We start from the raw sequence: 17,412 nt of genomic DNA on the forward strand, positions 1-17,412 counted from the left end.
AGCGAGCACAACATCAAGCTACTTATGACCTGACTAGGCGAGTTAATGCATAGTACCCGCTGACATGCAAATACATATATAAATACATATGTATGTATGTACATTTGTATACAAAACATGGTGTTGATACGAATTGCTACAATTAAGTCTACAATACTTTACATACCTATTGTACCTATGAGCTTCAAATAATGATGCTGATAAGACAACAAAGATTTTGTGTAATTTACATTACTTCCATCTCGTAGGGGCTTAAGTCACAGAACAGTGACTGAAGATCGATAGCTGGTTTACAAGCAGAGAACTCACTCTTTAAATACGCGCATACATTAATGCATAAGTACATAAGTATGTACATATGTACATGGATATATCCATATTTATATAAAAAAAAAAAAAAACAATATATTATACATACACATATGAAATTTATATACTTTATTCTGATGCCCTTAGCGTTAATCATTAATTTAACATGAAAATTCAGATGGGTTTTAAATTTGTAGCTGCTATACTTATTTGTTCATTAAGTCATAATCCAAACCATTTCAGCACACATTAATAAATACAAATACTTAATGAAACTACAAAACTACATATTTACATACAACTATTAGTAAATATTACAGTTCTTTTCGTTATCAAATACATACATATGTATGTATGTATGTATGTATGACTATAATATCTGCTCTTAAATATTATCTCTCCGTTCAAATTTTCGCGTGGCGCCCTTCTCGAAAACACGCGTCAGCTGCATAAGTAAATTTAGTGCATGGAAATCTTCCTTCTGCACCGCAAACTCTTCTAATGGCTGTAAGACGTGCATTGCCTCCATATACGTAGTCACTGGCTCTCTTTTTACGCTTTGGACGAAGTCAGTAGCCGCGGCAGAGCGTGCAGCTGGTTCTGTTGTGTCTGTTCTCTTTCGTTTCACACCCTTACTATCACCGCCTCCAGTGCCATTCGTACTCGTGCCACTCGCAACGGTCAGCGGCGATAACAATTGTGGACTTTTGCTGCGACTTCGACTACGTCGTTCTTGTTTGATTTGTACTTCTGCTAGTAATGACGCATTATTTGGCATATTTGTTGTTGTTGTTGTTGTGGTTGTAGCTGATGCTGATGCTGATGCATTGGTCTTCACTTGAAAATCGGGCATTTCATCAGTGCCATCGTAATCGGCGTAATTGATGGTGGGTCCCTCTTCGTCCTCATTGATCTCATCCTCATCTATATCGGCTGTGTCCAAATACATGCCAGCAAAATCATCAACTTCGTTCACCACCGGCACATCTTCAAATTTATCCAGCAACAAAGAATCTGATTCATTATCTTCATAGCTACCACTACCAGCACTATTCGCCTCGTTGTCTTCGTTGTCTTCGTCGTCCTCCAGCTCGCCATTTCTAATATCTTTCTTCGACACCGGCTTTGGCATCTTGTCAATTAAAGAGACTGCCTTCGTCACCATGCGTGTACAATATTGAATTAAATCTTGGTTATCAAGCGAACGCGGCGGTGCACCATAAATAATCAATGCATCCAAATTTTGCCAATCTATATTGTAGACCTTCTTAAAATCGGCTATCCAAGCCTTATTCGGATGGAATTGCTCAATTTTGAGAATATCACGTATTTTAAGCGCACGTTGGCGTATAACATCATCATTTAGCATTGCAATGCGATGATAGTAAGCACGTTTTATAAATTCGTATGTGACATTGCCGAGAAAATTGATTTTCTTATTTCGCACATATTGTGGCGAATCCGTGGCGTTGACGGTTTGACATTCACCATAGTAACGCAAAATATCATCCCGATTGGCAATTACGTTGCGTATTTGCTCCCAACTGCATTTGAATACGGAAGCGACACGCTGATAGACGGGATTCTCCTGATATAAGCGTATGGCTAGTACGCGTTCTTCCAAGTTGAGTACCTTTCGAGGCTTGTTCTTCATTGCGGCGCGTTCACGCTCATAGCGTGTGGGCTAGAAGAAAGCAAAAGTACAAGAAAATACATTTTTTTAGGATTCGTAAATGATTATGATATGGGGAAAAAACAACTTTTCATACAAATGGTATTGAAAAACAATATTTTTCGACCGGAAACCCCTGCTGCTCTTCAGGATATTTCCAATAATAATACTCAGTTACTTTTTTTTGGCATTTTTTCATAGTAACTATATTTTATAGGTACCCCAAAATCCCTGAAAAATGCTAGAAAATGCAATGGGGAGAAATAAAAAAAATCTTTAGTAACTAAAAAATCGTTAAATAAACAATTGGAACTTAATATTGGAAGTCTCCTGAAGAGAAAAATATTGATTTTCAAGAGTTCCATACAATTTCTACGAAAAAATGTTTTTCTACCCATATAAAATACATGGAAAACTTTGAGCACTTTGAGCGACCTCTAAATATTTTCTGATTTCAAAACAAAAAAAAATAGGGTATATTTATTTCGATATAGAAACTCCTAGGGGGTGGGAGCATTAAACTTCCGACTTTACTTATTTTGAACTACCCTAATGTGCTCTCTACTTTTAGAGTAAAATATGAGCATCCCCTAATTTTATACTTAGAAACGTACAGTTTGGTAGCAGCACCCCTTTCGGCAAGAGGAAAAATTTTGTGAGGTGCCCCAAACCCTCGAATAAATTTTTTTTGGACCACTTTAATGTTAATGTATGGCATTTGTATTGGTGTGCCCAAGGTACATTGAACAGGTAGTAGGTGCGTTCGTTTAAAATCTCCAGCAGAAACCAACCAACTGCCAAATTTCGGCGAAATGTCATCTGTTCTCTCACAAGAGAGAAATATCCAAAATAGTACGCGAACAGAAAATTTGCAGAAACTTGCAAGTTAGACGAACAGCTGATATAATTTTTGTTTACATTCAAAAGTGTAAAATTTAAAACGTACGAAAAGCCACCACAAAGTGTTATACTGACACAGTTTATTGATTAAACAAATAACTACTTATTTCTTACAAGTTTAATTAGTCATATTTTGTAATTTTTAACTTCCAAACCATCGAATTCAATTTTGTGATTTGCGTAAATGCCAACCAGCTGTTTTTGATCAGCTGTTTTCCTGTTGGCAAATTGCTGTTGGCAAAAATTTTTCCAGCAGAAACCAGCAGCTTCCCCTCAAAATGAAATGTCACTTTGCTCTCTCAATTGCCCCTACTTTGCAAGTTTTTTGCGTACGCGAACGCAAAAACTTGTAAGTTTTGGTTAAACATGAACAATTAACAGCTACGCGAACGAACCTAGTATCAGTAGAGCAGCTGATTTGATTTATTTTCAAATTGGTTGGTCTCGAAAATGTCAAATATTTTTAATTTTTTCTCACGAAAATTATAAGTTGTTAAAATCCATTTGCTTGTGAAACCTTTTTCCATACAAAACAAGCGATTGAATAGCAGCTTTTGGAACGTTCGCCCAACTCGGCAGCACGACCGCTGATTACTGGGCCTTGCAAAGGATGGATCAATGCTTCGAGAAGCTAACAAATTTACTAGGAAAGAAAGTTGCATCAATTTTTATTTTTTCCAATTTCAATTTTTTATTTTTTATAATTTTTTGTATTTCACATGGCACGCTTTGATTTAGAAGAAAAAATTCAGAACAGTTGTTGACACTTTCGATACCAGAAGCAACAACAAAATACACGCAAATGTTGTTTTTGCTCTACTGATACTACCTGTTTAATGTGCCTTGGGTGTGCCTTTTGAATTGATTTATGGGTTTTATTTTGAACTAATTTGAAACTTGAGAAATTTTCTTCGGTATGAAATTACCTTTCTAATGATATATAATTCATTATATCTTTGGCAACAGAAGCCAAATCAAAAGTTTTTAGATTTTTTGTGTCTGTCTGTATGTTTGTACGCGCATCACTCGATACTAATACATGGAATTGAATGCAGTTTTTACCGATGTAAAAGCTAGAGGTCTAACTTAAAATAAAAATAAAATAAATAAACAATTAGAGAGTTGCCACCTGTGTGAAAATTTCAGTTTAAGTAAATGAATAAGATAAAGAAAATATTGCAATACGGCTGTCAAAAGAATGAGATTTAAGAAGGCTTACAACCGAAAATATTTTTGTTGAAGATTGCCACCTGTTTGACAATTTTAATTTAAATTAATTGATAAGATACATTGAATATTGCAATATGGGTATCAAATTGAAGATGTTTAGGAAAGTTTTCTGTCGAAAATATCTTTGAGGAGGGTGGCCACCTGTCTGAAAAATGTTATTCAATTAAATCCATAAAATAAATAAAATATTACAATACGGTTAAATGCTGATTTAAATTATTTTCCTAATTATTAGCGTCCCCTAATTAAAGTAACAAATTAGAATAGTCAACAGGGGTAAAAATGTCATGTTATCTTCTTTTCTTCTTCTGGTTCTTTTTGACCACTTAAAAAAAAAAGAATTTCATAAAAGTTCATTAAAGCTTTTTTTTGTATTCTCCAGTAAAAAAAAGCTATGCAGTAACGTAATTTCTGAGAATAAGACAACATTTTCTTTCAGTGAGAAAAACTTGAAAAAAGTACGAAAATCCAAAATCGGTAACAAATTGCGAAGTTTAAGAACATCTGATTAATTAATTAATTTCCTAATTTAATATTTATTTAAATAAGTTTATTGATTTATGAGTTTGAATTGCATTCGGCATCATGTCGTCAGCTGTTTTTCTTACTGGCAAATAGTTACTCGTAAAAATGTATCCAGTAAGGGTCCGTTTCTCAATGTATGTTTAACACTAACTGCAGGTTAAACATCGTTGTAGACGTGATCGACTCCATAACATATAACGAGGAGTCGACAACGATGTTGAACCTACAGTTAGTGTTAACCAGACATTGAGAAACTGGCCCTAAAGCTTGCAAGTTCAGCTGTAATTTTCGCTCCCACAATTTCCCCTACACTGAGAAAAGAGTCTGCATATTTAGTTGACGTAACTACACTATTTTCCCACTGTACTTTTCTAGCTCCTTGGAAATTTTGGCGTACGAAAACGCCAGCTATGAAAATTATTACTGGTATTTACTCAATAGTGTGTAAAGAAACGCAATTTAAATGTCTTAAAAAATTAAATATCCTACACAGCCTCTTTTGACCAATTATACAGAACTAAAATAGAAATCCGCAGGCACTTAGGGGTTCTTGCCACGCCGAGAGCCCACTGGGACGGGAAATTTGATGCCTACGTTTTCGTTTTTGTGTGAAAGTCATTACAAGAAGAAAATGGCGCAAATTTTGCATACATACTTATCAAGTCTCTTAAGGGACTGTATGTATTGATCACGGAAAAGTCAGTTAGTTATCCTCTACGGAAAACTGAGAGATGAGGTGAGTTTTTCAAAATTTTAGAGAAAGCACTATCCTTAGATTTACAAAAGTTCATATAGTATGTATCAATAAGTTCATAAACATATTTATTATAATTGACAAAAGTCTTACTACGTATTTTTTTTTGTGACTAGGTTGTGATTGATTTGAGGAAAGTGATTTGCGTGCTCCTTCACAAAATTTAGCGACTTGGATAGCAGTGTTTTGTTTTTCAGCTAGGAAAGATTCATCATATCTTTTAACTTCTCTTTCTCTCAGCATATGTTTCCTTAGAGCTGATGATGCATTCATCTAAAAAATAATAATAAAAGAACAAATGCTAAGAAAATTAGGAAATTTTAATAAAATAAATTAAAAAAGGAAAGATTGTGCAAATGTAAGGCAATTTTCAAGAATTCACACGACACACTTTTAAATGTAAAAAATATTAGATTATATCTATATATATATATATACATATCGCACACAGTCTTCAAAGGGGGCCACAGCTCAAAATTACACGTTTAACTATTTCTTAGCACATGATAATTAGTTTTTTTTTTTACAAAAACTTGTTCCAGCTTTTGCTGAAAGGTAAAGAAAAGCTCTGTGTACATTTTTAGCGCATAATTTCAAAAATGCCAAATTTTGAGTTGTGCTTCTTTTGAAGACGGTGTGCGCTATATACATATGTAGTATAGTATTGAGTATTATTTTCGTGAAGAAAACAATTAGTCACAAAAAAAATGTCGGGATTCAGGGATCAGAATATTTTGATGCGCTGAACACGAATTTTAAGTCCGTTTTACTCCAGATCGTCAGGAGTTTCTCCTAAGTTCAAACATCATGGCGAGCATTATGTGATAAGCACGGTTTTGAGGTTAGGAAGAAATCCTAAGCAAAACGGACTTCAGATTCGGTTCAGCGCATCAGAACTCATAAGGAAAGAGTAGTCGCATCACTGAACCCTGACACTTTTTTTTGTGTGTGTTGCTATGTTATGTATGTAAATTATGCAGAAATGGCCGTGAGCCCTTCATTTAAGTTGTGTAAAAAAATCAAAGCGATATCTATCGATATTTCCTCCCATAAGAAAGTTATCTGCCTCGCAATTTTTATTATATCCACTCTTAGCAACTATAACAAGTAAAAACATATTGAGTTGACGTTCTTTCTGCAATCGAGCAGTATACATATGTATATACAGGGGCTCGGGTTTTTCGATAGTTCATTTTGAAAGTCTGAAATAGCTCGGCTATATTGTTTATGATGTTTGAAACTTAATATGTAGTTGTTCTTCACAGATTTAAAAAAAAGTTCGTTTCCTATTGTAAAAATTTGTATTGCTCTTAATATTAGCCTTAGCCGACCGCTGTAGCTGAATGGTTAGAGGTACGTACTATTACTCTGTAGGGCCTGAGTTCGATCCCTAGACCGAGCAACATCTAAATTAGAAATGTTATTTTCTAACAGCGGTCGTCCCTCGACAGGCAATGGCAAACCTCCAAGTGTGTTTCTGCCATGAAAAAGCTTCTCATACAAATCCATTTGCCGTTCAGAAGCGGCGTAAAACTGTAGGTGCTTCCATTTGTTTAACAACATCAGGACACGCAACACAAATTGGAGGAGAAGCTCGGCCTATCACTCAGCAAAAGTGTTAGCGCCAAAATATTATAAAACTTTTCAAAAAGGTCCTACTTCAGAATATGATTGAAGAACGCCCTATTTCAGAATTCGGTTCTAAAACGTACGATCTCAGCTGAAAATACATTGAAAATGTGCTGAGATAGGGCGTTTTTAAGATTCGCATACACTTTACAACCCGGAAATATTGGGAAGGTGGTGATGGTATTTCCATCTACGCCAATGGCTCAAAGATGGAAAAAGCAATCGGCTCGGGTTTGTACTCCTAGGACCTTCGAATAAGGCAATCATAACTGCAGGCGGAGATATTTGCCATAGAGAAGGCGACTTGTCTTATACGATATAGTAAGTCTCTGTCAGGGAACGTCACTATATTCGTTGACAGCCAGGCGGCATTGTGAAAGCATCCGGCTCCAGGGTGGTAAAGTCGAAAGCATTTCGGAAATGTCGTTCAACGCTGGCTTCACTGAGTCTCGTCAAAACCTCTCTCTGATGGATTCCTGGCAAATTATCGAAGCGGACAATTTCCTACTGCCACCGATCTCTTTTCAGCTAAGGGGACTGAAGAATGCACCACAGCAGTGACCAATGACCTTTGGATCAATCGGGAAGACTGTGAGGACTCAACATCTCTGTCACCGAGACTCAAAAAGAGTCGTGCACCAAAGCTCCGTTGATGGCGTATACCAACAAGCTCCCTCTGCAGAAGTTGTCGGGATGAGGATGAAGAGGAATCGATTCACTTCACTTTTATGTCAATGCCCAGCTCTACAGATAAGGCGTCCCAAGTATTTGGGATCACGCTTTTTCAATAGCTTGGAGGAGGTAGTGTAGACGAAAATATCGAGCATCCACGACCTCATCCGGGATAATAAATGGTTTCACACTGACATTATGGATTAACCGCGGTTGGAAGGATAAGCCTCCTCCTGGCACTCATAAAGGGCAAATCTGCATCCGAGTGGAGGTACAAGTCATTCGTATGCGCCTTCCTACCTAACCTAACCTAAGCCGTTCTTCAATCAAAGTCTGATTTAAGGCGTTCTTGAAAAGTTTGCAGAGATAGGGCGTTTTCGAATTGGCTGCCGAGATAGGTCGATATTCCACTCAGGTATCGAAATGGAAGTATTTTTACAGTATTATGTTTCCATATTCTTTTTATTTCTTGTGCTTTTATATATAGTGGTGGCGTCTGGTCTAATATCAAATACCCACTAGGCAATTTTGTTGGCTGCTCCTAACGTTATTCATGCCAGCATATATGCTTTTGTTAGTTTTACTGCAGGTACTACAAAAATGTATTGCCAAGTCATGTGCACTTTGAGTAGCTGAATTTGCAATTAACTAAAAAAAGTATCAAATAGGAGAAGCCAAAGTAATAAATTGATACGAGTAAATAACAGAAATAGGTGGTGAGCAGCTACGTACTCATCATCTTAAGTTGCTGCTGTGTATCAGATCAGATGGAAGATCAAATGAAAAAAAAAACATGTATGTTAGCATGGACGCACGATCCAATACGAACGATTTCACTATATTGCTCTTTGTACTACACAAAGTGGTTCATGCGAAGGCGGCCATCGCTGCGCGTTAGGGTACGTTCACACACAAAGCGGAGCCGAGCCGAGCGAAGCCGTTCCGAGCTGAGTGAACCTTTAATTATTGAGGCTACGTTTCTTTATACATTCCGGATAATCTCATTTCACAGCCAGAAAAAACAGAATGTGTTTGAAATATACGTTAACATATCATCAGGAACGTTCTAAAGAATAAGTAAACAAAAAAGATTATTCCAAACGTTCAGAAAGAATAAAGAAATTCAGCCTGAATCATGCATACAGCAAGCTTTTTCATACGCGTTTTGGAGCTGAAAGCAAAGCAGTTTTTGATTTTGAATTTTCTATTTAATTTTTATATTTCATGACGCTGCTGCAAACAAGATAACAAAATATACAAATAAAAACGAATTTTATAACAAATCTTTTGGATAAAATTTAGCAAATATTTTTGCCGCTTTTTATTGACGGTATGTTTTGTGGAATCTTTGCAGCATAGTCCGTGGGAAAAGCTCCGCTTCGCTTCGTTCAGTGTGAACACTACCAGCTTCGCTTTGTTCCGCTTTGCTTTGCTCGGCGCCAATCGGCGTTCTGTGTGAACGCACCCTTAGTCATGGCAGTTGTTATGCTCCGCAGATGAAAAGTATCCCAAATTTCTATTTCAGTTCTTTTTATTGTTGTTATTAACAAGTAAAACAGTTCGAAATTTTGCTTTACTCCTTGATTTTCTAATTGATTATTACATACACTGCCGGAACAAAGTATTAGCACAGCAAATTTTTCACAATATATGCAACAATTTTTATTCTAATATTTTTCCGCCAATTTTCTATAAAAATATGGTTCATTCAACAACAAAAACATAAAAATTTAATTCCTAAACTTTGTGCAAAACTCGCGAAAATTTGTAAAATTTGTTGAGTATGCAGTTTTGCAGCCCATTAAATTCTAGTAAAAAAATGCAAGTTCGGAGTTAGTTATAAATCGCGTGGACTTTTCAGAATTTTTTTTGTTGAAGGTGTTTTGCATTTTTTCCATATAAAGTATTTTCAAAAAAAAATTTGCATGAAAAAAAATTGCCAAAAATCAACAGTACTTAAAACTTGCACTTTATTATAATAAAATTGATTGGGCTACAAATGCGCATACTCTAAAAAGTGAATGCTTTTTTTCAAAAACTGTGCTAGGCAAATTAATTGGAAGATATACATAATTACCTCATCGAATCTGATAGAACCATATCTATTGGCTTTATTTCAAAATTCAGTTCGTCTACTTTTTTTATAGAATCCGATAAGCCACTAAAAAAATTTAAAAAAAGTAGGAATCAACTTGTAATTAGGAAAGATTGAAACTAGCGAGTAAGCTACAGATGTTAAGTAAATTTTCACTAATTGTAAGTGACGGATTTTAAAAAAAAAAAAATTAAATTATTCTATGCAAGCCTGAACATTAGCCATAAAGGGTAATGTAAATATGTAGGAAGTGAAAAAACGTCTATTTTATTTTATTTCGGAAAATACTGAGTCATTAGCTATGTCACAGACTGGACAGAAAAAGAAAATGCACTGGATTTTTGCAAGTGCATTTTTGCCAGAAAGTCTGCGAATTTATTTCACATTTTTACTGCGAGTTCTTTTATAAAACGGAGGTTTCCATATGATACAAATAAAAGCGGTTAGTGATTATTGATGAAAGAGTCCAAGGGTTCACAGTCGGAGGTATGACTTCACTCACTTTGATCTGCCTCAGAATATACATACAACAGCTTTGCATTTTATTAGTTTTGATTTAAAGGTAAGGCGTTGTATTAGATGTTCCTGGTTGACACTTGTGAAGTAGAGGACTTTTAGACATTTGGAATGCCAATTGCAAAGTGCCGCCTACTTTTAAGTATTGCTTTAGTCTCACTGATTTGATTTCTGATTCGGATAGTTCTATCACATTAATATTTCCTAATAAATATTGAGCAGATGAAACGAAATCTTTGGCATTATTGATTTGTGCCTTCTGCTGCTTAATTTGCATCTACACTGCCCTTTTAACCCGATCCACAACCCCTTTGCCATGGGAGGTTGCAAAGAAGTACCACTCTCCACTGAACCCCGAAATTCCGGGGCATGTAGCTTACATGCATTAGGGAACCCTGGTAATTTGGCGGCTATACTTTCATTGTTAAAATTGGCGTGGTAATTGCATATGCAGACATCATGGGGCATTTGGCTAATTAACAAGACGTAGGAGGAGAGAAGCTCATAAAACTTTGAAATTTGTATACTCATGTCAGGATTATCGCTAGTGAAGAGAGAATAGGCTTCTCTTACAGTGAACTCCATCTATCGTGTTTGGCATAAAGTCTTTTTTCCTGTTTTTTTATTATTTTTAATAGATTCGACGTCCTTAGCACCCGGTGACGGGCGACTGATATCAGCACGCAAATAAAAACTAACTACATTTTCTTTATGCCTTTCAGATAAGGCATGTTTCATAACACTTTTCTTGTTGGACGGGGAAACTAAATGAACATCCATTCCCTAAATTTAACAAAACAAGTTTGGCTATAGCGGCCAATTTCTTGTTTCTTGCTTGGACTAGTTGGTAGGATTCATTTTACTCTACATACTGCTTTGCCTAGCGTCTGCGCACAATTGTATGACCCTAAGGATGGCGACGGTGGCGAAAGTTCATCATCCATTGCTTGTGCAAGATGTTTTATTCTTGCTCTATAGTTCCTTTTTCTCTGAGCTTCCTTGCATCGCATTTCATTTGATAATTGGTAACAACGTATTTTTTTTTCTTTTCGCAATTCACGTCTTCTCTTGTCACGCTCTCGTTCTTTCTGCAGGTACTTTTTGAATTCTTCGGGTCTGCTCTTTAATTCTTGTCTGAATTTTCGCATTCGCTCAGCTGGTGTCGCGTTAGCCATCGTTCTGGAAAGAAGAAGTAACCTCGGAATTTTTAAAATGCTTTTTGCCAAATCTTTAAGAAGCAGCTGCCGATTGAAAAACGCCCTACCTCAGCAAATTTTCAATATATTTTCACGTGAGATAGGACGCTTTTGAATCGAATTCTAAGATAGGGCGTTCTCGAACCTAATTCTGAAGTAGGGCGTTCTTGAAAAGTTTTCTGAGATAGGGAGTTTTCGAACTGGCTGCCGAGATACATATGTAGGTCGATCTTCCACTCAGGTGTCGATATGTATTTACATATGAGGACATGAGGGCCAGAGGAGCCTATACATATACAAAAACAAATTTGTAAGTAACATGAGAAAGAAGGATCCATAAAAGATAAATGCAGTATTTTACTAAACAGTTCATTGCACCTACGTGATGCTACAAATAATAGTAAAAGATAACTAAAAGGGCGTGCCTCGGGCCATCACCGTTTCGATTCTAGTAATGCATTGTAACTTCAATTTTTGGAAATGTCACTTAGGCCACTCTGGCTCTCAAGACCTCATATGTACATACATACAGTAGTGGCCGCATAATTAGGGAAACTACCTATTTACAAGTTTTGACCATTTATTTTTTCCTTTTTTACAAAAACTTTGTAACTCAAAGCATTAACCCCTGTAGAAGATTTATAAAAATTTGCAAAATTAAGAAAAAAAATCCCATCAAAATTTCAAATTTTTAATCAGGATTTCCAGAAAAAAATTCGGATTTGCAGTTTTGTAGTCCATTAAATTTTAGTTGTCTCATATAAAAAAAGATTGAACGTACTTTGTATGGAAAAAAATTCTCAAAAATCGATGCGATATCTTAGTCGCTTGAAACTTACACAATATTATACTGAAATGGGCTATAAAACTGCAACATTAATATTTTCTAGAGATTCTGATTTGAAACTTTGTCCAACACGGTTTTCGTTGTGGCATAAACTATATGTAACGAAAATTAATTAAAAACAAATAAAAAAAAACCTTGTAAAGAAGTAGTGTCCCTAATTATATGGCCACCACTGTACTTGGAAAATTCCAAGTCAAACGAATAAATAAAACAATTTTAGAAGCAAATTTTTTTACGCAATGATAATTAAGTTTAAAGTACAAAACAGAATCACATCTCCGGGCGAATTACGTCGGAAGAAAGTTCGCTGGTAAAATTAAAACACACTGCAGTACATCAGGCTGCACACAAACAAAGCGGCGACGAAGTTCGTCTGAAGAAATTCGGCGAGAATAGATTTATATTTAATTTTGCCGCTATCGCCGTTCACAAAACCATCTGTCAGTGAAAAAAAAACTTTGCTTCTTCACATTTCTAGCAGATAATTATCAGGAACAAGCAGAATGGGAAAATTTGGGGATTCGTTTTATCGCTTTTGTATTTGTATATCTTTTATTTGTTATTCAGCTGATGCGTATTTCAATTCGCCTCGCTCTGTCCGACGAAATTCGCTCAGTCATTTAATTCTGTTTATACTTATATATGGATATAAAAATTTACACATTCTGATACAAAAATCAAGTAAAATTATGAGGTTTACATGGTTACGAGGCATTTACACGTTTAGATGAATTGCCCTAATATTTTTTTAAACGATTGAATTCTTGACAAGAAAATTATTCAAAATTTTGGGTCAACCTATAAATAAATGTATGTCCTTATTAATATTTCCTTATGTATTAATGTTTTAGTCACGCGATGTTGCGTTTTCCGTACAAAAAGTCCACTTCATCGTAAGATACTAAGCAGCGCGTTGCTTCAGTTAGCGTCGTTGCTAAGCCGACGCGGTCGCCTTAGATAATGTACAGGAGTCCAATAATTCAGAAAATCACTGAACGCAGAAGCATGGACAATGGACATCCGATGAGGCGTCTCTTAGAGTATTCGAGCGAAAGATTTTGCGAAAGATTTACGGCCTTGATGACGGAATGATGAGCTGTATGAGCTGTACAATGATATAGTGCAGCGAATTAAAATACAGCGGCTCCGCTGGCTTAGCCACGCCATGCGAACGGACGCCGACGCTCCAGCTCGGAAAGTATTCAACTCGGAACCCGCTGGTGGTAGTAGAGGAAAAGGGAGGCCCACACTGCGATGGAAAGACTAAGTTCTAAATTTTTCATTCCAGAACAGTTGTTTTCCTTCAAATCGGATGGCGGAATCATCAACCAGGATCAAGTAGTCAACTAGTTACATACGTATAACCCATAGAATTCTTGAATTCCCTGGAATTGCCCGACTATCAATTCACAATTTTCAAATGGGTACATCTTGCATAGCTTGCATTGCATGGAGCATTTGTTAAACAACACGAAAAATCGGTAAATTCAATAAATTGCACAGAGAAATCCATGGAATTGCCCTGAACCACCAATAAAGTGTCCAAAAGACGATTCCAGATACAGTCAGCGTCAAAAATATGAATACCCTGACGTTTCTTTATTTATATTTTCCATAGGAAATTTTTCTTATTTCATAGGAAATTTTTCTTATTTTTTTATATATAGTTAACCAGCAAAATCATTTTTTTCAATTTCATATAGAACTCGGGGAAAATTCAAGCAATACCAAAAAATATTCATAAAACTTTTCAACTTTTCAATTCCATTTCTTAGAAAAATTTTGGGCATGCAGTTCTGTAGCAATAAAGTGAAAGTTTCAAGTCTCTAAAAATGACCGTTGATTTTTGATACTTTTTTTTTGGCGAGGGTGTTGCGCATATTCTTCCATATAAAAATAGACGCATGTACACACGTTTTTCTAAGAAATTGAATTGAAAAGTTGCAAATTTTTTCGTATTTCTTGGATATTTCCGAGTTCTATATGAAATTGAAAAAAATTTATTCTGCTGGCTTTTGCTGTTGAATGAACTATATTTTTATAAAAAAATGGTATCGTAAGGTAATGGTCCAAACGACAGGGCATTCATATTTTCGACGCTGACTGTATATAAAGACGAATATGTACTAACTTCAAAAATCGTGTAATTTGAGGAATTTCATCATAAGAAGAGTAAAAATTGTTATCAGACGTAGCCGAGACCAAGAATTATATAAAAAAAATTAAGAAATTTTACTCATGCATTTCATGGAAGAAAGTGCGCAACACTTTCGACATAAAAAAAATTCTAAAAAATCAATGGTAATTTTTCGCTGCTTGTAAGTTGCACTTTATTAGACCAAAATTGTATAGGCAACAAACTGAATACCCTAAAAATTCTGATTAAAAATTTTGAAGACAATTTTTTTAAGTTTGATAAATTTTTATGAAATTTGTGCAAGCTTTGAAGATTTTATTTGTGTAGTTGCGGTTTGAGATTGAACTTTCTTTTTAATAAAAATTATTAAAAATAAAAATTATATTTCCAACAAAAATTATTAAAAATAAATAAACGTGAGTTGCAAATAATATCAATTTGAATTTTGCGCTAAATCTTTGACCATAGCTGTATATGTATGTGTGTAGTAAGTGGTCCGCACGACGACCACCAAAATTTGAATTACCGCAGTTTTTGAACTTTTCAAAAACTTCGTTAGTTCGAGTTATCGAGTGCACGGACGGACGGACGGACAAGGGTTGGCTTAATTGATTTCTCTCTTCAATCACGATTCTTTATCACAATAAACCGTTATGCGAACAATGGTAATATACCACTGTGCACAAGTTCACTGGGTTTAACGGCTAATTTGAATAAAGACTTCTGTCTACATCTTGATACCATGCCGGAATTATATCAGGTGAAGTAATTAGAGCGAGAGGAAAGAATTTGACACTGCCTTATTTGAAAATTTGCCTTTAAAGTTTGCTTTTTTTATGACTTCACCTGTTTATTGCGATGTCTTGATACAATACTTGTTTTCTTTTTTATTTTATTACTGACACACCTAGCACCTATTTGTGAAGATACACTCACTCCATTATAACTGCGTATTATTTTTTTTAATATTCAGTTTTGTGCAAGCTATAATTTAATTTTTTTTTGTACAAAAATATGAAAATATAAATCAGAGTTTCAAACTGTATACAAAACGAAGAAAAAATTTATGAATTTTCATCAAAATTTTAAACTTTTTATTCAGATTTTTTTTTAATTGCTGATATGCAGTTTTTTAGCCAATCAATTTCATGTAGTATAACAATGTACAAATTTTAAATGGATGAAGAAATAGCGTTGATTTTTTAAAATTTCTTTGCTGACGGCTCTACGAATTTTCTTCCATATAAAAAAAAAAATCGCGCATACCTTGTATGGAGAAAAATGCCTAGATCCGTCAGCAAACAAATCATTAAAAAACAACGCAATTTCTTAGCTACATAAAATTGATTGGGCTATAAAACTGCATATCAGCAATTAAAAAAAAAATTAAAAATTGGAGTAAAGAAGTCCGTACCAGCAATATTTTTTTTTTAATATGAGTGAAATGTTTAAATTTTTTATGAAAATTCCTTAAATTTCCCTTAATTTTGTATACGGTTTGAATCTTTGATTTATATGGGTTTTTATATAGCAAAAATAACAAAAAAATGATAGCATGCAAAACATTGTGAATATTAAAAAAAAAACAAGGTATACGCAGATATAATGGAGTGAGCGTGTGTATGTGTGTACATATATAAGTACTTCTGCTAATAGCATGTCAGACTTACGTAAACCCGCTTTTAACTGCCTATAGCGTCTTCCCGTTCGTAGAAAACATTATAAAAAAAATTTAAAAATTAAAAACTACAGCGTATATCTACATATGTTTGTACTTACATTTTTCATATCGGTCCCTCAAAAACTTTCAAAACCCCAAGGCGGGGTGTGTAGATCCACTGGCGCTGTATTGGTTTCTCCCAACCAACTCAAAATTAGTAAAGCTACGTGTTAAAGTACAAAGAATAAACAAAAGTGAATGAATAAAAATCAGACATAACGAAAATAATAACAATAAATATTCTCTCCAACAGAAACACACACACACACATACACATCCAGAAGTGTGCATGACTCCGTTGCATGCAAAAGTTTTATATTTATAATACATAGTATGTACCCCCATACTTACCGTCGTCTAGCCAAAGCAAATGCAAAGCCACAACAAACTCACACAATACTTAAAAACCAAATGGATGGCAAACACACGGAGAAACCAACAACATAAAACACCACTAAACGAGGTAACGCAAAAACACCGGCAAACTATTGCAAAACGAGACCACGCACGTGAAATTTACAAGGAACCCGGCAAACGACTGAGCGCAATGTACAAAACAGCCGACCGAACAAGCTCCAAGCAGAGCAATGCAGTATATGGATTTTGTTGGCCGAAGAGCAACCGACACTAATACGCCAATAAAGACCAGCCAGTGAAACGTACAACGCGTATAACGACAATGTGACAGCTGAGTGAGTCCAAGCCTCGGGTGCAGAGCTCGACCGAGACAGTCAAAAGCGAACGAGCAAAAGACAGCAGTGGTATACAGAAAAAAAAAAACAAAAATAGGCGTACTTGAATTCAGAGTTACATAGTATTTGCTGTGGGTATACCTACCGAGCGTGTACAGAGCGTAGAGTGAAAAAAGGCCTCTGTTGACCGAGTCGAGGCAACGCTAGAGGAACACTCGGTCCGAACACAAGCTTTGTCGAACTAAAAATATGCATATGCACATGCAGTTATACATACATATGTGTGTCTCCACATTTATAGGCATATGCTAGAGCAATTGCATATATAGATGCACATAAGATTGATTGCAGACTCGAATTTACCTACGTACATATGTACGTATGTATGTGTGTACATATATGCATGCAAATAAATTTACTTAAACACGAGTCTACCGAGGCCCTATGTAGCAGAAGCTGCGAAAATTCATTGCAAGCAAGGGCACAATTACCGGGGGGTAGAGTTAGCAAGCAAGGGT

General features: G+C 35.4%; 1 protein-coding gene and 1 long non-coding RNA gene across 2 annotated transcripts; both read right to left on the reverse strand.

Moving 5' to 3' along the window:
- Positions 1-406: 406 nt before the first annotated feature.
- Positions 407-11,669, reverse strand: LOC118746695. Its single transcript, XM_036480582.1, has 4 exons — positions 11,644-11,669; positions 11,175-11,481; positions 5,484-5,663; positions 407-1,993 (listed from the first exon to the last, which is right to left on the reverse strand). Exons 2-4 carry the CDS (start codon positions 11,475-11,477, stop codon positions 695-697), a joined length of 1,782 nt encoding a protein of 593 aa, XP_036336475.1. The 5' UTR covers positions 11,478-11,481; positions 11,644-11,669; the 3' UTR covers positions 407-694.
- Positions 11,670-11,686: 17 nt separating this feature from the next.
- Positions 11,687-17,061, reverse strand: LOC118746697. The gene is made up of 3 exons (XR_004993873.1): positions 16,554-17,061; positions 16,262-16,365; positions 11,687-11,784 (listed from the first exon to the last, which is right to left on the reverse strand). It is a non-coding gene; the product is annotated as an uncharacterized LOC118746697 (long non-coding RNA).
- Positions 17,062-17,412: the final 351 nt, after the last annotated feature.

Source organism: Rhagoletis pomonella, unplaced genomic scaffold, assembly GCF_013731165.1.
Source record: "Rhagoletis pomonella isolate Grant_MI unplaced genomic scaffold, Rhpom_1.0 Rhpom_scaffold_00011, whole genome shotgun sequence".
Classification (NCBI taxonomy): domain Eukaryota; kingdom Metazoa; phylum Arthropoda; class Insecta; order Diptera; family Tephritidae; genus Rhagoletis; species Rhagoletis pomonella.

Excerpts from the sequence above, each read along its gene's own strand:
- LOC118746695 (XM_036480582.1), bottom strand. The coding sequence starts at position 11,477 with ATGGCTAACGCGACACCAGCTGAGCGAATGCGAAAATTCAGACAAGAA. Across the intron at positions 5,664-11,174 it reads CGCAGACGCTAGGCAAAGCA|ATGAATGCATCATCAGCTCT; the intron begins GTATGTAGAGTA and ends ATTATTTTTTAG. Across the intron at positions 1,994-5,483 it reads GTCACAAAAAAAAATACGTA|CCCACACGCTATGAGCGTGA; the intron begins GTAAGACTTTTG and ends GCTTTCTTCTAG.